We start from the raw sequence: 27,967 nt of genomic DNA, 5'->3' as shown, positions 1-27,967 counted from the left end.
TAGGTTAGCCTCCACATGCCCTCAATTTACTTCCCTTTTGGATATCCCTGCCTGTCGCTTCTCCTTTAAATCTTGTCGGAAAGGGGCGGAGCTAGGGCCGAAGCTCACAAAAAAGGAGGACCATGTCGATAGGCTACGCCCATTTGATTCGCGGGCGGCGGCCTGAGACCCCGCGAGACTTTCTCCTAATCCGCTCCGGAAACGCGATTGCGGACGGAATTACCACGTGACCTTGACGTCGTCAAGCCCGCGCCGACCGGCATCAGTCCGTGGGCTTCCGCGGAATCCTGGTGGTGGCTTAGCTGTTTTACGTCCCGGTTTTGTGCCGTTGGCGGTCTTCTCTCCAGACTCCCTGGGCCTTGCCTCCGACTTCACCATGTACCACAACAGTAGCCAGAAGCGGCACTGGACTTTTGCTAGTGAGGAGCAGCTGGCGCGATTGCGGGCCGACGCCAACCGCAAATTCAAATGCAAAGCTGTGGCGAACGGGAAGGTGAGGGCTCCGGCTGCCGCCCTTCTTCCTCGAGCTCTATAAACTCTTGTCCGTCCCTCTCCCCCGGGACTTCCCGCACACCTCCCTCCCACCTCCTCGGCGCGGAGTGCGTTTATCTGTTTAATAAGTAGCGAGCACTTTGCTAGGTGCAGTGGGTACGGAGACGGACATGGCCATCCATCCCCGTAATCGAGTGGCAGACAAATAACCAGTAACATGGCGAAGAAGCCTTTGCAGCATGCTTATGTAGTGGGGGACGCTTTTCTTAGTGGCTGTTGTGGAGATGATGGGGAGATGACTTTCCCGGTGGACAGAGCCACAGGTGCAAAGTAGGAGGCCAGAAGTTTCAGGGTTGGTTCCCCGGAATGCTCATGATCGTGTGTGGCGGAAGCTGAGTATTTGTGCATGAAAGGTTGGAGAAGGTAAGCAGGGAACTTGTAAGCGGAGGTAAATAGTTTGAACTTTGTGATGGAGGAATAGGGAAACCTTTGAAAAATTTTAAATGGGAAATTTATCAGAGTCTGTTCTAGAGAGAGCTTTCAGGGAAGGAATGGATCGATTGGATGGGGGCAGGGGGCTGAGAGACCGTTAGCACAAACCAGTTGACCACAGATGGTTTGGACTATATGGTCTGTCAGCCACGTCCTTCCTGTTTTACTTTTACCTGGAAGTCTCGTCTGTTTCATATCACTTTATTTTTGTGCTGCACAAAGTAGTACATATTGTGCTAAATTCTAAGTATTTAGCAAGTGTTAGTTCATATAATCCTCACAAACTACCCCATGAGGTAGATACTATTATTATCCTTGCATTACATCTTAGGAAACTACAGAGAGGTTGAGTAACTTCTCAGGCTATATTGCTAGTAAGTGGCAGAGCCAAGATGTGAAACCATGTAGTCTACTTTCAGCATTCCTTCTGTAAACCACAATGCCATGCTGTCTCTATAAAATTAGCACCTGTGTTAATTTCCTAGGAAACTAGGAAAAATTACTCCATAAAAAAATTACCACAAACTGGGTGGCTTAAAACAACAGAAATTTGTTGTTTTACAGTTCTGGAGGCTAGAAGTCTGGGATCAAGGTGTTGGCCGAGTGGTGCTCTGCAGCTTCTTTTCCTCTTCCAGCTTCTGGTAACTCCAGGTGTTCCTTTGCTTGTGGCAACTAACTCCGGTCTCTAGCTCCATCTTTACATAGTGTTCTCCCTGTGTTTCTGTCTCTTCACATGTTTTTCTTATAAAGCTACCAGTCATATTGGATTAGAAGCCCATTCTACTTCAGTAGGACCTCATCTTAACTAATTACATCTGCAGAGACCTTATTTCCTCACATTCTGAGGTACTGGGGGTTAGGACTCAACACACCTTTTTTGGTAGTCGTAATTAAACCAATAACAGCGCCAAATAGATGTTTGTTGTAAAATTGTAGTATTTATCAACCATGTAGTGTATTCTGTAGAGATTTTATAAAGATGGAGAAGAGGTAATGTGTTAAGGGTCAGAATTATCCTTGAGGCACTTGTTGATTTTTACCTCAACCTGTGTGACTTAATAACGGACTGAGAAAGGGATATTGAAAGTTTTCCAACCATTGACAATGTGTATCTTCTTTTTGATTTATAAATAGTGACATCAAACCTGTGAACATATGCACACACTCCTCATGATTGCTTATACATTAGTGAAGCAAATATTCAGCTAACATTCCGAGAAATTATGCAATTACAGTATAGTTTCAGTTTATTGAATATTTTCTTAAAAGCTATTTTGTATAATATTAGCAGTTCTATAAAGAGAAAATGAGGTGTGGTATATTTCCCTTTGGTTGGAGATATAAACTTAATTTAATCTAGACAGAGAAAAAAATATTAAGATTATCTAATTAAATTTTTGTTGTAACTTCTGACTCACAGGTTCTTCCAAATGACCCAGTCTTTCTTGAGCCTTCTGAAGAAATGACGCTGTGCAAGTATTATGAGAAAAGATTATTGGAATTCTGTTCGGTGTTTAAGCCAGCAATGCCAAGGTCTGTTGTGGTAAGTTATAGTGATGAAGTATAATGTCCTTTAGCTAACTTATGAAATCTGACTTCTTATAAATATTTAAATCAATTTTCTATCCACTTTACTCAGAAATGCACCTGGGTTATATATTTATATAAATATATAATTTATGTATTTAAGTTTTGTCACATATTTTTCAATAAAGCCATTAAATTATGAATTCCTATGTTGTATCTTACACAGTGTTTCAAGAATCATTCCATATCTAAAGAATTTTGAGGTCTGCTGGATAGGTCATGACATCCTCACTTCATAGGGAAAGAAAAAATCAAATTACTTTCCCTCTAGGTTCTCATGTGGTTGTTTCAGATGTATGGTTCTGAGGACCCTATTTGTGTGTGTGTGTGTGTGTGTGTGTGTGTGTATGTATGTGTGTACATTGTGGTGCGGTAATGGTGAGGAGAAACAGGTAGTTAGAACTTTTTGGCTGTATGGATTTGTGTATGCTATCCCTGTAATTGTTCCTATTGTTTGTGTTTTTTTGTTTTTTTTTTTAATTGGAGTTTATTTGATTTACAGTGTTGTATTAGTTTCAGGTGTACAGCAAAGTGATTTAGTTACACATATACATATATCTATTCTTCTTATTCCCATATAGGTTGTTACAGAGTACTGAGTAGAGTTCCCTGTGTTATACAGTAGGTCCTTGTTGATTATTTTATATAGAGTAGCATGTATATGTTAGTCCTAACCTCCTAATTTATCCCCCACCCCCCACCTTTCCTCTTTGGTAACCATAAGTTTGTTTTCTAAGTCTGTGAGTCTTTCTGTTTTATAAATAAGTTCATTTGCATCATTTTTTTAGATTCCACATATAAGTGATATCATATGATATTTGTCTTTCTCTGACCTACTTCACTTAGTATGATAATCTCTGAGTCCATCTATGTTGCTGCAAATGGCATTATTTTGTTCTTTTTTGTGGCTGAGTAGAATTCCACTTTATATATGTACCACATCTTCTTTATCCATTCATCTTTCAGTGGACATTTAGGTTGTTTCCATGTCTTGGCTATTGTGAATAGTGCTGCTGTGAATATAGGGGTGCATATATCTTTTTGAATTATAGTTTTGTCCAGGTGTATACCCAGGAGTGGGATTGCTGGATCATATGGTAGCTCCATTTTTAGTTTTTTAAGGAAACTGCATGCTGTTCTCCACAGTGGCTGTACCAATTTACATTCCCACCAACAGTGTAGGAGGGTTCCCTTCTCTCCACACCCTCTCCAGCATTTGTTGTTTGTGGATTTTTTGATGATGGCCATTCTGAGCTGTGTGAGGTGATACTTCATTGTAGTTTTGATTTGCATTTCTCTAATAATTAGCAGTGTCAAGGATCTTTTCATGTGCTTTTTGGCCATCTGTATGTGTTCTTTGGAGAAATGTCTATTTAGATCTTCTGCCCATTTTTTGATTGGGTTGTTAGTTTTTTGGATATTGAGCTGCACGAGCTCTTTGTATATTTTGGAGATTAATCCCTTGTCGGTTGCTTCATTTGCAAATATTTTCTCCCATTCTGAGGGTTGTCTTCTCGTTTATGGTTTCCTTTGCTATGCAAAAAGCTTTTCAAGTTTAATTAAGTCCCATTTGTTTATTTTGTTTTGATTTTCATTACTCTGGGAGGTGGGTCAAAAAAGAAATTGCCGTGATTTATGTCAAAGACTGTTTTGCCTATGTTTTCCTCTAAGAGTTTTATAGTGTCTGGTCTCACATTTAGGTCTTTAATCCATTTTGAGTTTATTTTTGTGTATGGTGTTAGGGAGTGTTCTAATTTCATTCTTGTACATGTAGCTGTCCAGTTTTCCCAGGACCACTATTGAAGAGACAGTCTTTTCTCCATTGTATAGTCTTGCCTCCTTTGTTGTAGATTAGTTGACCAGAGGTGTGTGGGTTTACTTCTGGGCTTTCTATTCTGTTCCACTGACCTATGTGTCTGTTAGTGTGCCAGTACCATACTGTTTTGACTACTGTAGCTTTATAGTATAGTCTGAAGTCAGGGAGCATGATTCCTTCAGCTTCATTTTTCTTAAGATTACTTTGGCTGTTTGGGGTCTTCTGTGTTTCAATACAAATTTTCAGATTTTTGGTTCTAGATCTGCAAAAACTGCCATTGGTAATTTGATAGGGATTGCATTGAATCTGTAGATTACCTTGGGTAGTACAGTAAGTCTGCTACACACGAACCTTCAATTTGCGAACTTTCAAAGATGAGAACATGCGTTTCCATGTCCAATCACGTTAAGTTAGTTCACATGTCTGGCATACATTGTCATATATGTGCATCCTCTACAAGTGGTTGTGCTTTTGTGTACTTTAAAGTACAGTACTGTATAGAGTACAGTAGTACAGTATATTTATTTCAAACCCAGGATGTCCAGAGGCAAGCATAAAAGCAGTGGAGATGTAACTGGTACTACTGTACTTCTCAAGGCACTGTACTGTAAGATTAAAAATGTTTTATTTTTTGTTTGTTTTTTATGTATTATTTGTGTGAAAAGTATTATAAATCTATTATAGTATAGTACTTATATAGTTTCCCAATCGTGTTACTTGGGTACCTAGGCTGACTTAGTTGGACTTACGAACGAATTGGACTTACAAATGCACTCTGAATGGAACTCATTCAGATGTAGGGGACTTACTGTGCAGTCATTTTGACAATACTGATTCTTCCAGTCCAGGAACATGGTGTATCTTTCCATCTGTTTGTGTCATCTTCAATTTCTTTCATCAGCGTCTTATAGTTTTCAGAGTATAGGTCTTTTGCCTCTTTAGGTAGGTTTCTTCATAGGTGTTTTATTCTTTTTCGTGTGATGGTAAATGGGATTGTTTTCTTAATATCTCTTTCTGATCTTTCATTGTTAGTGTATAGAAATGCAAGAGATTTCTGTGTATTAATTTTGTATCCTGCAGCTTTACCAGATTAATTGATGAGCTCTAGTAGTTTTCTGGTAGCATCTTTAGGATTTCCTAAGTATAATGTCATCTGCAAACAGGGACAGTTTTACTACTTTTCCAATTTGGATTCCTTTTGTTTCTTTTTCTTCTCTGATTGCCATGGCTAAGACTTCCAAAACTATGTTCAGTAACAGTGTCGAGAGTGGATATCCTTGTCTTGTTCCTGATCATAGAGGAAATGCTTTCAGCTTTTTACTGTTGAGTATGATGTTAGCTGTGCGTTTGTCATATATGGCCTTAACTATGTTGAGGTATGTTCCCTTTATGCCCATTTTCTGGAGAGTATTTATCATGAATGGGTGTTGGATTTTGTTAAGCTTTTTCTGCATCTATTGAGATGATCATATAGTTTTTATTCTTCAATTTGTTAATATGGTCTATCACACTAATTAATTTGCAGATATTGAAAAATCCTTGCATTCTAAGATAGATCCCACTTGATGATGGTGTATGATCTTTTTAATGTATTGTTGGATTCAGTTTGCTAGTATTTTGTTGAGGATTTTTGAGTCTATGTTCATCAGTGATATTGGCCTGTAATTTTCTTTTGTGGTATCTTTGTCTACTTGTGGTATCAGGGTGATGGTGGCCTCATAGAATGAGTTTGGGAGTGTTTCTTCCTCTGCAATTTTTTGAAATACTTTCTGAAGGATAGGTGTTAACTCTTCTCTAAGTGTTTGATAGAATTTGCCTGTGAAGCCATCTGGTCCTGGACTTTTGTTTGTTGGGAGTTTTTTAATCACAGTTTTAATTTCAGTGCTTGTGATTGGTCTGTTCATATTTTCCATTTCTTCCTGGTTCAGTTTTGCTTGATTTTACCATGCAAAGAATTTGTCCATTTCTTCTGGGTTGTCCATTTTATTGGCAGATAGTTGCTTGTAATAGTTTCTTATGATCCCTTGTATTTCTGTGGTGTCCAGTCTAACTTCTCCTTTTTCATTTCTAATTTTATTGATTTGAGCCCTTTCCCTTTTCTTCTTGATGAGTCTGGCTAAAGGTTTATCAGTTTTGTTTATCTTTTCAAAGAACCAGTTTTTAGTTTCATTGATCTTTTGTTTTCTTCATCTCTATTTCATTTATTTCTGTTCTAATCTTTATGATATCTTTCCTTCTGATAACTTTGGGTTTTGTTTGTTCTTCTTTCTCTAGTTGCTTTAGTGTAAGGCTAGGTTGTTTATTTGAGATTTTTCTTATTTCCTGAGGTAAGATTGTATTGCTATGAACTTCCCTCCTAGAACTGCTTTTTCTGTGCCCCGTAGGTTTTGGATCATCATGCTTTCGTTTTCATTTGTCTCTAGGAATTTGATTTCCTCTTTGATTTCTTCAGTGATCCATTGGTTGTTTAGTAGCATATTGTTTAGCCTCCAGTTGTTTGTGTTTTTTACAGTTTTTTTCTTGTGGTTGATTTCTAATCTCACAGCATTGTGGTTGGAAAAGATGCTTGACATGATTTCAGTTTTCTTAAATTTATCTAGGCTTGCTTTATGTCCCATCATGTGATCTGTCCTGGAGAATGTTCTGTGTGCACTTGAGAAGAATGTGTATTCTGCTGCTTTCAGGTGGAATGCTCTAGAAATATCAGTTAAGTCCATCTGGTCTAATGTGTCATTTAAGGCCTGTGTTTCCTTATTGATTTTGTTTGGATGATCTGTCCGTTGGTATAAATGAGGTGTTAAAATCCCCCACGATTTCTCCTTTTCTGGCTGTTAGCATTTGCCTTATCTATTGAGGTGCTCCTGTGCTGGGTGCATATATATTTACAATTGTTGTATCTTTTTCTTGGATTGATCCCTTTATCATTATGTAGTGTCCTTTTTTGAATCTTGCAACAGTCTTTATTTTAAAGTCTGTTTTGTCTGAGTCTTGCTACTCCGGCTTTCTTTTGATTTCCATTTGCATGGAATATCTTTTTCCATCCCCTCACTTTCAGTCTGTATGTGTCCCTAGGTCTGAAGTGGGTCTCTTGTAGACAGCATATATATGGATCTTGTTTTTGTATCCATTCAGCCAGTGTTTGTCTTTTGGTTGGAGCGTTTAATCCATTTACATTTAAGGTAATTACTGATATGTATGTTCTTATTGCCATTTTGTTAACTGTTTTGGGATTTTGTTTTTTAAAGCTATGGACTCTTAGATGGAGTTTGAATATATTTTTTTAATTAATTAACTTATTTATTTTTGGCTGCGTTGGGTCTTCGTTGCTGTGTGCCGGCTCTCTCTAGTTGCAGCGAGCGAGAGCTACTCTTGTTGCGGTGCACGGGCTTCTCATTGTGGTGGCTTCTCTTGTTGCAGAGCACGGGCTGTAGGCACACGGGCTTCAGTAGTTGTGGCTCGCGGGCTCTAGAGCACAGGCTTAGTAGTTGTGGCGCATGGGCTTAGTTCCTCCGCGGCATGTGGGATCTTCCCGGACCAGGGGTCGGACCTGTGTCCCCTTCATTGGCAGGCGGATTCCTAACCACTGCACCACCAGGGAAGTCCCTGGGATTGTTTTCACTAGGTGTTTTTTCTTCTCTTCCTCTTTTGTTCTCCTCTCTTGTGATTTTATGACTATCTTTAGTGTTGTGTTTGGATTGCTTTTTCTGTTGTAGATTTTTGGTTTGTGGTTGCCATGAGGATTTGGTATAGTAGTCTATACACACACACACATACACACACACACACACACACACACACACACACACACACACAAGATTAAGTTCCTGGTCTCTTAATTTCAAATGCATTTCCAATATCCTTCATTTGTATTCTCCTCACAATTGCTACTTTTGATTTATGTGTGGATGATTTCCTACCTTTATGTTTGCTTTTACCGGTGAGCTGTCCCATTCGTAATTTTCTTGTTTCTAGTTGTGGCCTTTTCTTTTCCGATAGAAAAGGCATTCTTTTGGCATTTTTTGGAAAGCTGCTTTGGTGGTGCTGAATTCTTGTAGCTTTTTCTTGTCTGTAAAGCTTTTTGACTTCTCTGTCGAATCTGAACGAGAGCCTTGCTGGGTAGAGTATTTTTGGTTGTATGTTTTTCCCTTTCATCACTTTAAATGTATCATGGCACTCCTTTCTGTCCTGTAGAATTTCTGCTGAAAAATCAGATGATAACCTTATGGGGCTTCCCTTGTATGTTATTTGTTTTTTTTCCCTTGTTGTTTTTAATAATTTCTCTTTGTTTTTAATTTTTGTCAGTTTGATTAGTATGTGTCTCGTTGTGTTTCTCCTTGGGTTTATCCTCTGTGCTTCCTGGACTTGGGTGACTGTTTCCTTTCCCATTTTAGGGAAGTTTTCAGCTATAATCCCTTCAGATATTTTCTCAGGCCCTTTCTCTGTCTCTCCTTCTGGAACCCCTATAATGCAGATGTTGGTGGACTTAATGTCCCAGAGGTCTCTTAAACTGTCCTCATTTCTTTTCATTCTTTTTTCTTTAATCTGTTCTGCATCAGTGATTTCCACCATTCTGTCTTCCAGCTCACTTATCCATTTTTCTGCCTTATTTATTTTGCTATTGATTCCTTCTAATGTATTTTTCATTTGAGTTAAGGTATTGTTCATCTGTTTGTTTGTTCTTTACATTTTCTGGCTCTTTGTTAAACATTTCTTGTGTCCTCTTGATCTGTGCCTCCATTTTTTTTCCTATCTTGGATCATCTTTACCTCATTACTCTGACTTTTTTTTCATGTAGATTACCTGTCTCCACTTCACTTAGTTGTTCTACTGGGGTATTATTTTGTTCCTTCGTCTGGATTTGTGTATTTTTGTTGATAGAAAATTAACTGAAATTTAAAAGCTGAAAGATTAAAAAGGGGGAAAGGTGTATAAAATATTTTTCTCTTATCTCACAGATTTGTTGTGAATATCAAATATGAAAGTTTTGTCTTAAGTGAAAGTAGATCATACATTTTAAAGTTATACCAAGTGAATAATTTGTGGCCCAGAAAAGAATAAGCTCCTAGAAGATATTCTCCATTTTTATAGTTGAAAAAACTGAAGTATATTGAAAATACCAAGTCCAAAAGTATTCATAGTGTTTTCTGTTTTTTACTGGACCTTTAAGAGATCTGATTCATGAAAAATTTTAAATGTGCTTGCTTTCTATTTCCAGATTTCGTCTTAGTCTTTTCTGATAAGAAAACTGTAACACAAGGTGGTAGGTTTAAGTGATCTTTTCAGATGGGGAAACTGAATCCTTGAATGAACTTCTTTGTGGAATTTGTCTTTATATAACTTGCTTATTTATAACTGTTAGTTTTGGGTTTTGTTTCACATAAAATGACAAAACTAAACTTTTAAAATATTTAAAAAGAAATGTATTTTTTTCTATTCTAAAGTAGATAAATATTTATTTCATTGGTTTTAGCCAAATGAAATAGTTTTTAAAAGTACAGGCAGACCTTGGCTGAAAACAGCCCTGTCCCTTATTAGATTTGTGACCTTGAACAAGTCAGTTAACCTCATTGATATTCAGTTTCTTTTTCTATAGAGATAGCAGTACTTCACCAGGCTGTTACAAGAATTAAAATAAGATGATAGTTTTATACTTGGCACAGAGTGTGGCACATGGAGTGCAGTCAGTAAATGGTAGGTGCTGCTTCTCCTGTTTGGTTTGGCAGCAGGTTAGATCACAGAACCAGAGTGGATTTAGAGAGAAGGCTCATTGCCCTGACCATGTTATTCTGCCAGTATTTTACTAGATTGACTGCTTGAGCTGTGATCATTTGTATAAATTATACAACTATATATAATTGTGTAAAACCCCCCCCACATTTTTAAAATTAAGCCAGTGACCATAGGAAGGATAAGCCAGGGTGGGTGGGCAAGGACAACAAAGGGTTGGCTGTGGTTTTTCTGTTGTAATTTATCACAATTTATTTTGACTTAAGAAGTAATAAGTTTTGGGTTTTTTTGCAGGTGACTTTTTCAAAGAAACCTTTGCATAAATAAGTTTTTTTTAATACAAAATATAACTTGTATGTGTGAATAGGTTCTGATAATATATGTATTTTTAATCTTAGGGTACAGCTTGTATGTATTTCAAGCGCTTTTATCTTAATAACTCAGTAATGGAATATCACCCCCGGATAATAATGTGAGTATAAGTCTAATTTATTGATTTTCATTTAAGAAGACTTTTATACTATTTGAGCATGTGTGTGTGAAAAAATGACTTCCTAATAAAGGGTAATTTAGACTTGCATTCTATTCTGAACTTAAGATCCCTCCTGATACTCATTAATATACCTGTATAATTCTTCTTTCCCTGTAATACTGATGGCATCTGTATTGGCACTTGTCCAAATTCAAATTCTGTTTTTCTTAAACTGGCTTCCATAATATCCCTTTCTGTTAGCCGAACCTGTCTTCGCCCTTTTGCTCTGACTGAGAATCATTTACGGTTACTCCTCCTCCTGTACATCCCGTCAGTTTACAAGTCCTATAGTTCCACAGTCATTTCACTTGAACAAAGGTCTGTTGTGTTTCTGCTCTCTGCTAAGCACTGTGCTTATCATTAAAAATAAGGATGAAGTTAGTATGAGACTCATCAAAGAACTTGCTGTCAATCGTGCTGTCCCTGTATATTTTCTCTTTTTCATTTCCATTTCTACCAGTCTAGGTCAGGCCCTTGTTACTTCCAGTCTTGATTTTTGTGGTAATCTTATTACTAATTTCTCACTCTGAAATTTATGTAATAGCCATGAGAGTTTCATAGGTTTGTTCCTGAGGTAATAATCCCCTATTTAAATGTCCTTGGAGACTTCCACTGATGGCTTTCCATAATGTTTCTTTAACATACCTTTCTTCTCAGGCCCATATGTACATATGTGTGTACTATTTTTTTTTTCTCTTCCATCTATATTTCATGATGCTGAGTACCTTTATTCTTCAGATATTTTGTTTTTCCAGATATTTAGGCTGAACTATATAAAACTGGCATTAAGTTACTAATGACTGAATGCTGTGGCACTGTTAATACAGTTCAACCTAATTTTTATAGTCTCTGTATGGATAAAAAGATTAAACAGGAAACTCTCTCTTTTTTTAAATCAATTTCCTTAGATGTCTAGTATAGTCATTTGTGAATATTAGGCAATTTTAGAACATATTTTAGAAATATTTTGGTATTTCTCGAAGTATATACATATACCTCCCCTTATTTTTTCCTCTAGGCTCACTTGTGCATTTTTGGCCTGCAAAGTGGATGAATTCAATGTGTCTAGTCCACAGTTTGTTGGAAATCTGCGGGAGAGTCCTCTTGGACAAGAGAAGGCACTCGAACAGATTTTGGAATATGAACTACTTCTTATACAGCAACTTAATTTCCACCTTATTGTCCACAATCCTTATAGACCCTTTGAGGGCTTTCTCATTGATTTAAAGGTATTCTTGCTGACTAAAGTAAACTGGTGGAGTGAACTCCTTTGCTATTGTTCTTTAACCAAAATAATCAAAATTTTATTATAACTAGTAATGATCCTAATTGTTACACAGTTAGGCTTGCTAAAATGTGTTTGGCCTGGACTTCTAGGGCAATAGTTCTCAAACTTCAGTGTGCATCAGAATCACATGGAGGGCTTATTAACTGAGATTGTCAGACTGTAGTTCTTGAGCTTCTGATTTAGTAGATTTGCAAATACTGGTCGAGGGACCATAATGAGGACAATTGTAATGCTTTTAAAGACTTAAGATAACTCTTCTAACTCAAGTATACTGTCTTGGATCTTCATACATACAAAATTCTTAATTTTAGACTACAAGATTGCTAACTGACTTCTATTTTTAGAAATTTTACAAAATTTTAATTTTAAACTAGAAGATTGCTAAGTGACTTCTATTTTTAGGGTGTTGTGAACTGAAGTCAATATGTGGGCATCAAAAATAACAGTAAATAAATGTTTTGTCAGAACATTGACAAAAGCAACTTGATTTGTTTTGGCCCTGAGGAAGGACTTGGATAGTGTGAGTTAAGTGAACAGAAGTCAAAAACTGGTTCATTTATCTTGAGTGGCCAAATTTGGGTGCCTTCTATATGTCAAACATGGTGCTTGAGGATGTAGTCAAGAACAAGACAGGAACAGCCTCCACCTTATAGGCCTTACAGTCTAATGGGAAAGACAATCATATATTCAGTGTGCTAAGTGTTAACAGAAGGGGAAATACAGGGTAATTTAGAAGGAGATAGCAGATTGAGAGGAAGGGGAGACAGTTTTGAGAAAGTGTAATTTGAAGTAAAATTCAGAGCAAGAGTAGGGATTGGGTGGTAGAAGAGCATCCCATTCAGAGACTTTTCTGGTCAAAGGCCCAGACTTAAACCATGGTGTACTAAAGAACCTAAACAGAACTTAGAGGTAAATGGGGAGGACTGCCACAGAGTGCTGCCTGAGTGGAAGGCAGAGTATAGACTGTGGAGGTAACGTTACAGATTTTGAATAGAGCAATGGGATGCCAGTGAAAGGGTCAAGTCTGAAGAGTGGCGTGATTAGGTTTGCAGCTATAAAAAGCATGTTGGCAAACTCATGCATCAGCCTGCGTCAGATGTTTATTGCACACCTGTATGTGTCAGGCATAACGTGGAGAATGGATTCGAATGGATGAAGGGATACCAGTTGGGATGCTGTTATAGTAGTTCAGGCAGAAAGATAGTGGTTGGTTTGACTCATGAAGTGGTAGTGGGTACAGAGAGAGCTTCTTGGGCTTTAGAATCAGTAGAGCTTGAGGAATGATTGCGTACAGAGAGCAAGGACAGTGGAAGAACCCCCAGGTTTCTGGCCTGAGCATATCGGTGGATGGTGGTACACTTATACAGGAAACTGGTGCAGGAGAGATTTATTGATGGTGGTGGGGTAGGGATTTGATGAATTTGGTTTGGGACATGATGAATTTCGATTGCTTGCAAGACATTCAGGTTGGTAGATATTTGTGTCTGGAGGCCAGAGAAGATGGCTAGGCTGGAGGTATAGATTTGGGCATCACTGCCACCCCAGGAAGATTTAAAGTGGATTGGCCATAAGGACCGTTTAAAGGGTAGCTAGAGAAAAGTAAGAAGCTAGTAAGAAGACTGAAGAATATCCAGAGAGGTAGGACTTCTGGAGAAGTGAAGGGAAGTAGAATACTTTTAGAATATAATCAGGGGAGGCTCTCCAGTCCTGCTCAGAATTCAGGCAATCCTGCTGAGAATTCAGGCAAAGTAACAGTTGACATTTGCTAGATTTAGTGCCAGAAAGGTGACTTGTGATCTTGGTGAAATTAGTCTTCTTGGAGTGTGAAGGAAAAAAGCAGATTGGAGCTGGTTGGGGAATAAGTAGGTGAGAAAACAAGTGTATATAACTTGGATTAAACAGCTTGTCTTTGAAGTGGAAAAAGAAGATGGGATGATTGAGAAGATGGGGGAACTGCTAGAAGTAGAAGAAAGGAACAATTTTTTGTCGTGTTTTGTTTTGCATGAGAAACTGATTTAGAAAGCTAGTAGAGAAAGCTTAATGGAACATGTGTAGCTCAAGTTTTCCTTTGGAGTGTGGTAGAAGGGCCTGGCATGGGATTCTGAAGCAAGGTAGAAGAACTGGCTGTTTCTCTTAACGGAGGGAAAGAGGAAAGAATGGGTGAGGATAACGTTATGTTTGGGGATCTGGCCATAGCAGGAAATGAAGTGTCTTTGTTATCAACAGAGATCATTTTCTGAGAGCAGTGGAGTTTCTGAGAATTATCAAAGACACTGAGTCAAGTAGAAAGTGTTTAACATAATCACTGAAAAATGGGAGAATACATTTTCTATGGAATATTTTAGCTAGGCAGTGTTGAGAGCCTTGTTGAGGTCAGTGAACTTGAATTTATAGTAATATTACCAGACCTGCTGGTTGTATTGTTTTCTCTAGCAGCACCCAGAAATCTGGGTAGAGTTGCAAAGCAGGTTGGTTGAATTCGACCACTATTGAAGTTTTGCTGGAAATATGTTGGCAGCATGCTGGGGCAGGGAATTGAAGAGGGAAATGAGAACCAGTGGACCCTGGTGAGTAGGAGCAAGTATAGGGGTAAGGAACCAGAGGTCCTGAGGAGGAAGTCAAAGAACAGCTGTGAAGTAATTGAGCAAATGTACGTACTGGGAGAGGGAACGCTGTGGTCAGAATAGAATGTTGGGTTTGTCATATCAGAGGTCAGGCATTTTGGGATGACAAGACCTGTGTGTGATTGTACAGTTGACTGGCTATTTTGTTTCAGAGTATAGAAAAGATTTCTTACTGCTTTGGGACTTGAATGTAGATATCTGAAATATATCTGGGGTTTAGGATTTAGGGTTCACCTTAAAAGGTAAGAATGGTTAGAAAATAGGGGATCATCCATATTTCTTGGGCATATACTAAAAATAATTCTGTAATCAAACAAAGATTCATTTCCCAGAAGTAACTTTTAGTAGAAGGAATTTCAAATCAAAATGAGGTGGTGCTTTGGTTTCTAAATGAGATCTTACAGGAGTTACTAAAAGTATCCTGTGTTAAGCACTTTCTGGTTTATAGGAATAGTTTTGTACTGTTATTACTCCATTAAACCCTCAGAAGTGATAACATTTGCAAACTTTCTTTCTAGACTCGCTATCCCATGTTGGAGAATCCAGAGATCTTGAGGAAAACAGCTGATGACTTTCTTAATAGAGTTGCACTGACGGATGCTCACCTTTTATACACACCTTCCCAGATTGCTCTGACTGCCATTTTATCTAGTGCATCCAGAGCAGGAATTACTATGGAAAGGTATTATTTTGTGTTTTAACTTAGATTAGACTCAGTCCCTCAGTTTATTCCTTCCTGGAGTCCCAAGTTTGTAAGTAAGGTTCACTTTGTAACGTTAGTCCTTCATATCTCCCGTGGTTGAGGGTTGTTGAGGGCAACTGAGGGAAGAAATGGAATCACCTTTTAAGGAAATATTTAAAAATTCAGTAAAATATTTTTGAGCTAAGAGGATCCATTTATGACTGAAGTAGAATTAAATCAGGTGATCCTCAGAAGACTGATAACAGCTATCAATATATGGCAAATTTAGAAGTTTTGTGAACTGGTAAGCAGCATGAGTGCAACAAATACGTCTGCCTTGTTTTATCATTAATCTCCTGCTGTGGAGCATGTATGGAACATGGAATTCAGTAAAGATTTGTTGAATGAATAATACTTGAGGGAATGTCCAAATGAATTTTAGTGAGCTATAGATACTAATAGCTGATACATAAGTGCGCACTGAGAACCAGGCTCTGTGATAAGCACTTTACATGAATTAAATTCACTTAATCAAGTGAATAATATCTTGTGCGAAGGTTAATTAGATATTTATTATATTCATTTGTAACTAAAGCACAGGCTAGCAGTAAGTTAGACTTTAAAAATCTTTACATTTAATTTCTTTATAGCAATTTAATTTCTTTATACCTTCGAAGTTCTGCTTGATTCACTCCTAGAAATAGCTGAGGAGGAAAGATGATAAAACTCTCTAAATTTAAACTTTTCTGCATGTTTGTAATCCCTTGTCTGTAATTTCATAATCCATTGATACAGTGGCAGGAAACATGAACAGATGTGATTTAGTCTTTATTCAACTGAATGGGAATAGTTTTAGGTTTCTTAGCAGAAATATTAATGTTACTGATTACAAGATACTGCCCCAGAGATATCACTGAAGTATTTCGCATTTCATGGTATATACACCATGTTAAGTTTCTAAGACATGAATAATTCTGAATTTCAAAACAAATCCAAGATAAGGGATTGTGGGCTTGTATTTTGTTTAATTTATGGTATGCCTCTTCTGTATAAACACAGTTCACCAACTGTGTCTAAGTATATACATTTAATCCCAAAGTGATCTATACCTTCATTTATTTACTAAGCAAACCTTTATGGAAGTTTTTTTTTTACATTGCCTTCTATGTACCATGCACTGTACTATACTGTAGAAATACAAGAATGAACAAGCTATCCTTGTAGGAAGGGTGGCCATGCAAATTGATACCTATGGAGTTTGTGGGTATGGAGCTTCCATAGTGTAAGGGAAAAAGCCTCTTTTTCACAATTCAGACAACCAGTTGTTTGCTTAATCTATTTAAGCATTGTATCTTATGCAGGTATATGCTAATTTTTCAGTGGTGAGATTTTTCTTATGTCAGTAGAGAGGGATGAAGGATCCTAAGGTCCAAATTAGAGTGTATTTCATCTTAGAAGTTTAGTTAGTTATAATTTCAGATAGGTAGGTGAAAGTGAAATTGTGGTACCTTGGGCTGATTGCAAATTGAATACACTTTTGTTGCATTCCCAGGGACTATAGACATTTGGGCATTTTTTTCCCTTGAGGAAATGCTTTCAAATCATTTTTAGCTTCTGACATCCTTTGCAACTTTTGAGATACATGGAAATTGCCTTTATATTTATTACTGAGTTCAAAAGGGGGGAGTCCTTGTGCTGTTGTTATATTCTGAATGAGGCTTTAAGATTATTAGTCATAGAATGTTACATTGTTGTTGATTAGAAGTTTCTTCTTTTTCATTGGATTTAGAGCTTTATTTTTCATTTCCTAGTTTGACTTCTTAGGTAATGAAAAAAAAAAATGTCAGAAGTGTGAGGAGTTTTAGGGAGAAAAGTGAAAGGAAAAAACTAATTGTTATTTTGAATTACTGATAACAAGAAATGTATTAGTTGTTAGGGGAGTTATTGATTTCCATACCTAAAATGAAACTCCCACAATAGACGATGAAGATGTAACAGCAAAGGTAGTTATCAAAACTTTGTAATGTAGTTTAAATGATTTTGATAGTTTAAAAGACATACAGCAACAAAATTTCTTAAAGAATCGTCTTTCTAATTTTTGTAATTTTATTTCACCCGAGAAAAATTAATAGTTTTTTTTACATTCATGTTTGAAAGATTACATTGCCTTGAGAATCTGTTCACTTGGGCTTTTATCAGTTATAGATCAAGTTCAAGTATATAAAACCTCAGTAACTAAAAATTTAAAAATAGAAATCACATTTTTACACTGTCATTAGTTCCAAGAAAACAGATAATTGGGCTTTATGTACATTTATGGAATAGTATTAACACCTTTGATCTGGACTTGATGCAAAAAAGATGTAATAGATTTGTAAAGCGTGGGGTGATGTTCTTATGGGTTTGAATACCTGTTTGTCCCAAGAGCAATTATAGTTAACATGGACTTGATATTAAGGGGAGAGAGAATCCTTATTAGTGCCAGGTTTTAGCTCTGCTGCTACCTGACTTTATTCATAACTTCTCTGTCCCTGTGACTCAGATTCCTCACCTGTAAAGTGAGTGAGATTAGACTCATAGGGTCTAAATATTAAACACTTAGCATTAAAAGTATTGAGTATTGCTCCTGTTAGTTTCATATCATTTTCTCTCTGAATATATTATGGAAGTTAAATTAACTTGAACATTAAGCATTTTGAATCTAGTATAAATTGTAGTAAATCCTTAAGACTGTAAGAGATACAGATTATAGTTTAGTAGAGTTCAAAGTATTGTTATTTAACAGTTTTAAAGTAAATTTATTTAAAAACTAACCTTGATGATGAAATGAACATGGAGGAAAATAATTTATGATGTCATATTTTCTCAAGGTGCTATATGTGTTCAATAGATTTAAATTTCTTTTCTTTCTTTTCCAGTTATTTATCAGAAAGTCTGATGCTAAAAGAGAACAGAACTTGCTTGTCACAGTTACTAGATATAATGAAAAGTAAGTAAAACAGAACACTTTATAAAATACTCTTCTATCACAAAGCTACTTTCTAAGTAAATAACATCCTGGTATTTAACTTGAGATAACAGATTATTGTTTAGATTTACTTACATTGAACTGTTGTATCATGGAGGCATGAAGGATACATTGGTGAAGAACAAATAGAAGGTACATGAAAGAAAGTAGTTTTTACACAGAACTTTTTACGAAAGTGAAAATATAATCAGATTCAGAAAGGATTGAGATTCAAAACAGGGTCCTTTTAAAGTATACCCAGATATGATGAGCACTGAAAAAGATCTCAGGGAATTAAAGCCTAATTAAATTTGAAACTTCCACTTTGTAGGTAAATTAGCTTTAACTAGTTAATATGTGTCATTTGCTAGTTCTGCCAGTATTTTGAATTTGGCCCAGTGAAACTGATTTCAGCCTCTTGGGCTTTAGAGCTGTGGGAGAATCCATTCTGTTGGTTTAATAAGCCTTACTAAGTTTGTGGTAATTTTTAACAGCAGCCTCAGGAAACTAACATAGCTCCTCACAACAAATAATTATCCAGCCCCAACTAGTGTCGATGCTGAGAAACACTGTCTTAAGGGTTTTTTTTTTCTTCTTTCACTTTTTAAAATAGTTGGTTTACAGTGTTGTGTTAGTTTCAGGTGTACAGCAAAGTGATTCAGATTCTTTTCCATTATAGGTTATTACAAGATATTGAATATAGTTTCCTTAGCTGTACAGAAGGTACTTGTTGAGTCAGAACCTCCACTAAACTGGGTGGCTACGTTAGCCAGTCCTTTCCATTTTCATACTTGCTCATGTCACACTGCATGCTCATGGCTACTAGACTACTCGTTAGGGTTAAAAACAGTGTGTTTGTTTGTTTCCAAACCTTTTGTGCCAATTGTCCTTGTTAATAAAATTTATGGTTTAAATACTGAATAAACCAATAAAATATGAGATTGAATATCTTGATCTTGGATGAGAGGGAGTACTTCTTACATGTTTTATGTTTCGAAAGTCAACATGCTTCAGGGCATGGAAGTATCATTTCTTATTTCTTTGCTTGAAATTATCTTTGACGCCTTCCCTCTTTGAGAAAAATGGACTTGTGATTTACGAACCATAAGGTAGGTTTTCAGTTATACCACTAGAGGGTTCACTTCCAAAGCTAATTGCAGTTTGGCCATAGACATTTGGTTCAGGGAATTTAGTAGGTAGAAGAGGTCTTAAAGGTAACTCACTGTGCTCATTTTATAGCTGACAGTTTTATTACTGATTTTGTCTCAGTACCTTTATTTTACTCCATTTGTTTTAGTACAAAATAAGAATAGCTCTTGATAAAACACTCAGAGCTTTAGCGATATTAAGGTATCTTATTCATCATTTTTCACACAAAGATACTGTCCTAAGGGTGTTAAGTCACTAGTATTAATTCAATTGCAAACACTGCTTTATTTGCATTATGAAATAAGTCACTCATTTGGAGCACGTGCCTGGCTAGTAATAAGCCCTGGATCTCTCATCATTTCCCTAATAAATCTTGAGATTTATGTTCTTTGGTTTATTGTAGTTGAATAACAGAATGGACCAGGGTAGAGGATGTTTCTGCGATTTTAAAGTCAGTGCTGTTACCCTAAAGAGGACATATTTGTTTTCTTGGTCATACTTCATTGTATAGGTTTTGTATTTTGTTAAAGCAAAGGATCACTGACATGTTTTTACTAAGCATCTTCCCTTCATTACATGTTATGTAATAATGGTTTTCTTTGTAAATAAGTAGTACACTCTTGGCCTGCCATCTGTAGGATAGAATCTTTTGAATATGGTTGGTGGCAGGGAACTAAGCATGTTTACTAAATCATGTAGGGATTTTTTAAAAGCCTTATTAAAACTAAGCAAAAAGTGACCATGGTAGGATTTTAAAAAAATACTGACTAGTAGAGCATGCTTATCTTTAGGCCATACATGATGTGGGCTAAGCAGCAGACAGCTATAATAACTTAACTAGAAGTATGGGGTTCAGTGGATTTTAATGTGGAACAGTATTAATCCTGGTAAGAATAATCACATTTCAAGAGTGTTTTTTGGGGGCTTCCCTGGTGGCGCAGTGGTTGAGAGTCTGCCTGCAAATGCAGGGGACACGAGTTCGAGCCCTGGTCTGGGAAGATCCCACATGCCGCGGAGCAACTAGGCCCGTGAGCCACAACTACTGAGCCTGTGCGTCTGGAGCCTGTGCTCCGCAACAGGAGAGGCCGCAATAGTGAGAGGCCCGCGCACCGCAATGAAGAGTGGCCCCCACTTGCCACAACTAGAGAAAGCCCTCGCACAGAAACGAAGACCCAACACAGCCAAAAATAAAATAAATAAACTAAAAAAAAAAAAAAAACAAATGTTTAAGTACAATTGGTGTCTCTAAAAAAAAAAAAAAAAAAAAGAGTGTTTTTTGTTCCCAAAACTAGATGGGAAAACATCATTCAACTCCCTTATGAGAACAAGGCTTTTTATTATCTACTATAAATCCTTTTTTTATCTCCACATAGGCATGAGGAACTTGGTAAAAAAATATGAACCACCCAGACCTGAAGAAGTCGCTGTTCTGAAACAGAAGTTGGAGAGATGTCACTCTGCTGAGCTTGCACTTAACATAATTACGTAAGTAGATGCGAGACTGTTTTTTGTTTTTTTTTTTTTTTTTTTAATATATTTTTCTTAACCTTATTTATTTATTTATTTATGGCTGTGTTGGGTCTTCGTTTCTATGCGAGGGCTTTCTCCAGTTGCGGCAAGTGGGGGCCACTCTTCATCGCGGTGCGCGGGGCTTCTCACTGTCGTGGCCTCTCTTGTTGCAGAGCACAGGCTCCAGATGCGCAGGCTCAGTAGTTGTGGCTCACGGGCCTAGTTGCTCCGCGGCATGTGGGATCTTCCCGGACCAGGGCTCGAACCCATGTCCCCTGCATTGGCAGGCAGATTCTCAACCACTGCGCCACCAGGGAAGCCCCAACGAGACTGTTAATTCAAGAATAGATATAATTGTTACTGTCTCCACCTAGTCCTTAAATTACTTAATTGGTAAATGTTTGCTCATGTGGGGAAAACTGACTTACCCATTAAATCAGATTTTTTTTATTGACTGGAGATTTCTAACAGGATTAAACATGAAATAATAAATTACGAATTTGGCTTTCATAGTACATTCTGCTCCTGCTTTGACTAATGTGTTCTTTGGCTTGTGGGCCCTGTCCCGTTCTGTTACTTCTTGTGGGGTCCCGTGGGCAGAGTCTTCCTAGGGAATTCCTGCACCTCTTCTTGCCCTTTTAATCTTTCAGTTCTTTGTAGGTCTGGTATCTCCTCTGAAGAACAAGTATACTGTTCCACACTTATTTCTGTTAGCTAGGGTGGGGAAACTTGGCATATTTTCTCTCAGTGGTAACTTTGTATTGAAGACAGAACCAGTAGGAAAATGTGCTGTTCGATCTCTTCCTGCAGCCATAAGAAACACTGTTAATGTGTCTTATTGATTTGTAGGCTGAATGTGGAAATCACCATTTTCAAGTTCTTAATGCTTTGCAGTTTGAAGGATCTACTTAACCCTTTTAGACATTTAAAACAATTGAGGATCTGGGCAGGTATAGGAATGGTAAAACTATTATTTTCTATTCTGTGGAATGCATTCTGTAAAATTTACTGGGGGTTAGCTCTGGCATCTGAACAGTAAGATGCATTTGAGATGTTTTTGATCTCTAATCGGGGATTGTATCCTATTGGATAATATATGAGAAGCCAGAACAGCATTCCAGGGTCTTCAAATCAGGTACACATGACTCAAATTCTTTAACTATAAAGTTGTAGTAGGAGGATATCCAAGGACTTATCAAGTGTGCAACATATGGGACTATATTATATTTGTAGCTGTAACTGTAAAACATGGCTTAGCATAGAACTTAAAATTGGTAAATTTCATTCCTGGGTTTCAGTGGTAACTAAGAGGAAGGAAGGAGTGATGGCAGAGAGGTAAAGAAAAATGTTGACTTTAATGAATGAAAGTATTAAAGCACTGATTTATAATCTTTTCACATTGATTTTGAAATGGGCTTAGACCAGGCATTGGCAAACTATGGCCCATGGGCCAAATCTGGGCCACTGCTTGTTCATAGAAGTAGTTTTATTGAAACAGAGGTACACCCAGTAGTTTGCATTATTGTCTACTGCTGTTTTCACACTATAGCAGAAGAGTTGGGTAGTTGTCACAGAAACTGCATAGCCTACAAGGCCTAAAATATTTACTCTCTGACCTTTTCAAAGAAAATTTTGTCAACCTCTGAATTAGACCATTGAACTATTAATCCTACCCTTCCACCTAGGTAATGGACCATAATCCAAAATTCCTAATTGCCAGAATTTACATCTTACTCCAGGTGACCATTTGCTTTGCACTGTGTCAAGCAGATCTTGCATATCTATGAGTACTTGAGGGGTGCTTCTCAAACTGTCTGTAAAGGACTGTTGGTTTTCTTTTTAACCCATTACAGACCTATACTTTTGTAAAATATAACCAATTACTTAGAAAAACAAAATAAAAAGACATAAAAAATAAGCTTAAATTTTATTAGAATCAACAGTCATAAATAAATCTATCAAATTGCTATAAAAGTTTCTAAACATACACTTAATTTCTGTACTTATCTCATTGCACACTGGAAATGGTTCAGGGACCAGCAGCATTGGTCCATGGACCCACTTGTAAGTACTACTTTAGGGTAAAATATCTTTCCTTGGTCTTCAAAATTCTTTTATCTTTTTCAATACACAATAATATATTGTCATTATTAAAGCCAGTTAATACAGGTAAACCAAAGTTCTCCTTGACCAAAACCTAAATTCCAGTTTCAACTGAGAGGTAACTTATAGTTGGTGTCTTACCTTTGCCAAGCTTTTCTCTGTGTATGTGTATATAAAATAAGTATATGAAATTAAATAACAATAAATAATTGTTTTCATATAAATCGTATAACATTTAATAGTATCAATCTTTAACTTTTGCCAGTCTGGGTGAAAAAATAGTGTTATGTTGGTATTTTAATTTGCATTTCCCCTAATACTTTGAAGCATTGATATTTCTGTGTTTAACAATCATTTGTGTTTCTTCTGTATTGCATAATTATAACCCGTGCCCAACTTTCTGGTGTTATTTTCTTGTAGTTCTTTTTATATACCCATCTTTCTATATATATCATACAGCTATTTTCTTCTATTGTTTTTTTCACTTTGTTATTTAGGCACCTTGTCTTTTGCTTCACACTCTTACATCTGAACCTTTCTTACTCTAAATTAATCAATATTTTATTTTGCCTTTTGTTCAGCTGTAAAAGCAAGTTACAATTGTTTGTGCCTGGTTTGAGGTAGAAATCTAGTAATATTAATCTTTGTTCAAATAAGTAACCTGTTGTACCAGCCATTTAAAAATATTTCATGATTTTCTCTAGGTATTTTAAATACTCATTACAGATTAAATCCCTATATATACTTGGTTGTTTTTTGCCTGTCTGCTCTGATCATTGATACTTGTAATTCTTTGCTGATACAGTCAGCCCTCCGTATGTGCAGATGCAGAGCACCAACTGTCCTGTTGCCATTTTATATAAAGGACTTGAGCATCCAAGGATTTTGGTATGCATGAGGGGTCCTGGAACCAATCCCCTTCAGATACCAAGGGACGACTACCACACTTTTAATTACTATAGTTTACATATATAGTGTGTGTTTTGATGTTAAGTGGGACGAGCTCCCCATGCTTTGTTCTCTTTCAGATTCTTTTGCTATTTTTGCAGCATCTTTCCCAGGTCAGAGTTTGACTTGATAAGCTCCATGAAAAATTATTTAGAATTTTAATTAGAATTGCATTGAATTCAAAGAGTAATTTGAAAGATATTGTCTTTCTGTCCATAATTTTTCACCTCTTTCCCTTTATCCAGGCTTTGTTCTTCAATAGATGTATCTCATAGCCTCGCTAGCTTATAGATTCTGTTGCCAGTATAAGATTGCTTGTTGATGGTTGCTTAATTACAGGAAAAAGAGGAAAGGTTATGAAGATGATGATTATGTCTCAAAGAAATCCAAACATGAGGAGGTATGTTCTCCAAAGGTAAATTTTAAGTTATCATTGCTGTATATTCTGGTACAACCATAATGTTAAGATTTCACTGTTCCAGAGTGCAAGCATTATAGACAGAGGTGTTGGGTATTGGAAAGCTTTCATTTCTTTTTTTGCATCCTTTATGTACATTGTCCATTATTAGAGGAATTTTTCTCACTTCTGTCTTGGCCTGTTCTGAAGCAGTACAATAGTTACTTGATGAAGAATCCCTCCTAAGGTCATAGAAGGCAGTAGGGATATATTTTTTGATCTTCAAGGATTCTTCTCCTACCCTTGTTTAAAAAAAAAAAATTGTACCTGGCAAGTCAGATAAAAATGAATAATCAGAGGCAGAAGTTCACAACTGTAACATTTATTCTTGTCACTGGACTAGTCTGGTGAGACCATGCCATATTATTATAAGGTTAAACTGCTACAAATTTTCCTGGTTTATTTACCTTTTATAATCAGCATAGGGAAAGGAGAACATTTTCCTAAAGGGAGGCAAGGAGGCAAGAAAGTAAACAGTACTGGTTATGCTTCAGTATAGTGTTATCCTTATAACAAACATTTTCTTTCCTTCTTAGGAAGAATGGACTGACGATGACCTGGTAGATTCCCTCTAAACATCTGAAATTGATTTGTCAATGCTAACTAATCAACAGAAGGATGAAGCATATCTGGCATTTAACTTCAAAAATGAAGTAATGTGAAAGCATCAAAATATATTAGACTTTTCTATTTATGTTATTTAAAATTTTTTCCTTTCAGGGTAGCTTTATGTGAAGTAAAACATCTTCAAAGGAGCCAGAATAGCACCTAGTTTGGGTAATCTTGCCCCACCATGACTAATATCAAATCAGTCTTTCTATGGTAGCCAAATTAAAGCTGTAATTTATTTGCCTATATTGTTTATACAAGATGTCATTAAGCAAACTTATCCTTTTTTAAAAAGGCACCACAAAAGACAAAACTTAGTAGTCAGTTTTAAAAGTGCTAAGGAATGTTGGCTATTATAGCATTTATTCAGTTATTTAACTGTGATCTTACTCAGTTCCTAGAGTTGGAACCAGAGTATGAAGGTCTGTCAGATTGTTTCTGGAAAATGGGGTTGAAGGAATTCTGAGAAACTCAATTGCCCTAAATCTAAGTAAGTTTTACAGATGCAAACCTCTCCTCAGTGTCAGTGCATCCCAGGATGTACTTTTCCATAAAGTGTAGGTACCATTTAATTACATTTCAGTATTTGACGGTAGTATTTACTATATGCATATCCTTCAATAATAATTCTTTAATTTTAGGTTTGCGTTGTTTTAATTTCCTTCTCATTGAGGAATGAGGAATAAAATTCATGAAGTGTGGTTTTATAAAAGTGGAGGGAAGAAGCCAAAATTGACAGTCCTTCACTGCAGTCCCGGTGAAGCAGTGGTCCTGCCAGGCTCTAGACAGAAAGGCAAACTGTTGGGAATTTATCTTGTTTCTTTTTTAGGTCACTAAAGTTTGGCGTCAGAGCATGGTCCACATTTATCTCTGAAAATTTTCCTACCCTTTAAAAAAATGTTTAGAGGTTTCATTTCATCATTGACCACCTAAGTTACTCCAAGGCCTACAAAGGTAAATGACAAGTAAGTTTCCTATTCCAGCTTAAGAAATAATAAGCATGTCATTAAGATAAAAAAAAGCAGAGTGTCTTTAGGTTTGTGGGTTTTTTTAGAAATAAAAGGCAGGAGAAGCAATTCAGATTGAGAAATAGCAGGTCAGTATGGTTTAAAAACTGAGATGTGAGTAGTGGGAGAGAACAAATTGCTGAGCACTAGAATCGACCTTTTTGCATATTGTTGAAATGTTTTTGGAGATGTCCATATCCCTTCTAGTCTATCCTGGAAGGAGACCAAATGGCATACTATTGTCTAACTAACTAACTGAAAAGCAGAGGGGAAAAGATGGAATTAGGTTGACATCAAGAAAAAGGAGCACCTGGTGTGTTTGTTAGTGTTTTGCTATCACTGTTCAACTGTGATCGCAGCTACTTCAGGTCTAGCTACCTCTATACAAATAACAGCATTTAATACTTGCAGCTGAGGGTTCACAAAATTTCTGCATAGTATAGTTTTAACACATGAATGCTTAAAATAAATACAGGAAGAAACAAAGTGTTGCTCTTAGAACCTAGGCCTTTAGAAAATTTTCTTTTTTTACTGGGGAAATGCTTTTCCCAGTACATCCCTGTCTGGCTCTCTGTATGCCTTCTCTCCCCTGCACAGTTTTATGGGAGGGAATGAATCGTTAACAAATACATAATGGAATCCTTCAAAAGAGACCATCAGCCAGAAAAAAAAATCTCATCTCCCTGGGCCTTGCTCTGGTACTAAATTTGAACTGCCCCCTAAAAGGAGGAAGAAAATAATGAAATTATTAAATGTTTAGCTGTATTTAGACAGAAGTAATCAGATATTTATATCCCTTGGTTTTATTTTAACTTAACCCTTGTGAATACTTCACAAAAATACACATACAGAAGCAAATAAAACTATACAGTCAAACTAAATATCCAGCAGATACAACAAGTAGTCAGAAGGGCAAAGATGGATAGCTGTTCAGGGGCTGATGATGAAATTGTTTGCATAATTTAAAAAATCAACTTGGAATTAACGAATACTTTCAATGAAAGCATTCTAGGATTTTTAAACATATAAATCGGTAATCTATAAAACGGTTGAATGGGTAACATGCGTTGATCAGTACACAGTGACCAATAATATTTATTGAATTCAAACTATTTACTGTTGTAAACATTTAACAAAAAAGCATTATGAGATCTAAATACAGTCTTTGACAATTCGAACAAAATAAGTGGTATGTTTAAAAAATAAAGCTGATGAGCAATAGATCCATTCTATATATTTTCTTTCAACAGTTCCAGCAAAGAGAAATAGCAGTTATTTTAAAAAAGTATACAGCAAAGATTGTTCCTATTGTAATGGTAAACTCTGGAAACTGTAAATACAAATAAAGTCATTGAACAGTCAAACGGTCATATTCCTAATTCAGGAAGAAGTAACAGTAAGAGCAGTCCGCAATCCAGTTATACTCAATTGTCAACAGAGAATGCTTTTTTTCATAGTTCTTTTTCCAAGAGACAGCAAAACTTTGGCAATTGAATGTATTGAAAATATATTTTCCAAGTTCAAGATACGGTCATAGCATTGTGTGAAAGGTGATCTGTACACCAAGGCTCAGAGGTTGGTAAAGATTCCATATGTGGAAAAAGTGCAAATATCCTGCACAGATAGCTTACAAAGCTGCTGGCGCAGTTACTCACCAGCAGAATCTCGAGTTTTGTTTGCATAGTTCACACATTACTGGAATGTGGAAAGGTGTGCTATTTTTTGGCAAGAGCAAAGGAGACATTATACTGATGTGAATTACCATGTTGGGCATGCTGAATCCATGCAGAACACTGCGGCGAAGGGTGGAAGGTTGCTACCTGACATCATTAGTTTTTGTATACTGGTTTTGTTTTTGCTGAAGCAGTTCTGTTATAGCCAGAAGCTTTTTCAGTACGTGCTAGACAAGGAAAAACAGTATGAAAATAATTAGTAAAT

At 36.6% G+C, this 27,967-nt stretch overlaps 2 protein-coding genes across 8 annotated transcripts in view; one reads left to right on the top strand and one right to left on the bottom strand.

Moving 5' to 3' along the window:
- The first annotated feature begins 206 nt into the window (after window positions 1-206).
- CCNH (cyclin H) lies at window positions 207-27,967 on the top strand. Of its 7 annotated transcripts, XR_009502343.1 has the most exons (10): window positions 208-493; window positions 2,405-2,527; window positions 10,513-10,586; window positions 11,665-11,875; window positions 15,077-15,240; window positions 18,159-18,229; window positions 20,770-20,881; window positions 24,296-24,371; window positions 24,950-25,066; window positions 25,852-25,926. XR_009502343.1 is itself a non-coding variant. In XM_059916724.1 (9 exons), the coding sequence occupies exons 1-9, from the start codon at window positions 377-379 to the stop codon at window positions 24,986-24,988; spliced, it is 972 nt and encodes a 323-aa protein (XP_059772707.1). In that variant the 5' UTR covers window positions 208-376; the 3' UTR covers window positions 24,989-25,662. The 7 variants fall into 7 exon arrangements, 6 of the variants coding, with proteins under 6 accessions (XP_059772708.1, XP_059772709.1, XP_059772710.1 ...); XM_059916724.1 differs by lacking the exon at window positions 25,852-25,926 and having other exon boundaries at window positions 24,296-24,356; window positions 24,950-25,662; XM_059916723.1 differs by lacking the exon at window positions 25,852-25,926 and having other exon boundaries at window positions 24,950-25,662.
- The window catches only part of RASA1 (RAS p21 protein activator 1), a 111,113-nt gene continuing 107,966 nt past the window's right edge, over window positions 24,821-27,967 (bottom strand). Inside the window, exon 25 of the mRNA XM_059916729.1 lies at window positions 24,821-27,929. Coding sequence (XP_059772712.1) covers window positions 27,846-27,929 — 84 coding nt within the window. The 3' untranslated portion in view covers window positions 24,821-27,845. The remainder of the gene's footprint in view (window positions 27,930-27,967) is intronic.

The sequence above is a fragment of the Balaenoptera ricei genome, chromosome 3 (assembly GCF_028023285.1).
Source record: "Balaenoptera ricei isolate mBalRic1 chromosome 3, mBalRic1.hap2, whole genome shotgun sequence".
Classification (NCBI taxonomy): domain Eukaryota; kingdom Metazoa; phylum Chordata; class Mammalia; order Artiodactyla; family Balaenopteridae; genus Balaenoptera; species Balaenoptera ricei.
This window is presented reverse-complemented; position numbering and strand designations above follow the sequence as displayed.

Bases quoted from the DNA above. Each gene is read 5' to 3' on its own strand.
- CCNH (XM_059916723.1), top strand. From the start codon at position 377: ATGTACCACAACAGTAGCCAGAAGCGGCACTGGACTTTTGCTAGTGAG. The intron at 494-2,404 runs GTGAGGGCTCCG...TCTGACTCACAG, and splicing joins AAGCTGTGGCGAACGGGAAG to GTTCTTCCAAATGACCCAGT. The intron at 2,528-10,512 runs GTAAGTTATAGT...TTTTAATCTTAG, and splicing joins CAATGCCAAGGTCTGTTGTG to GGTACAGCTTGTATGTATTT.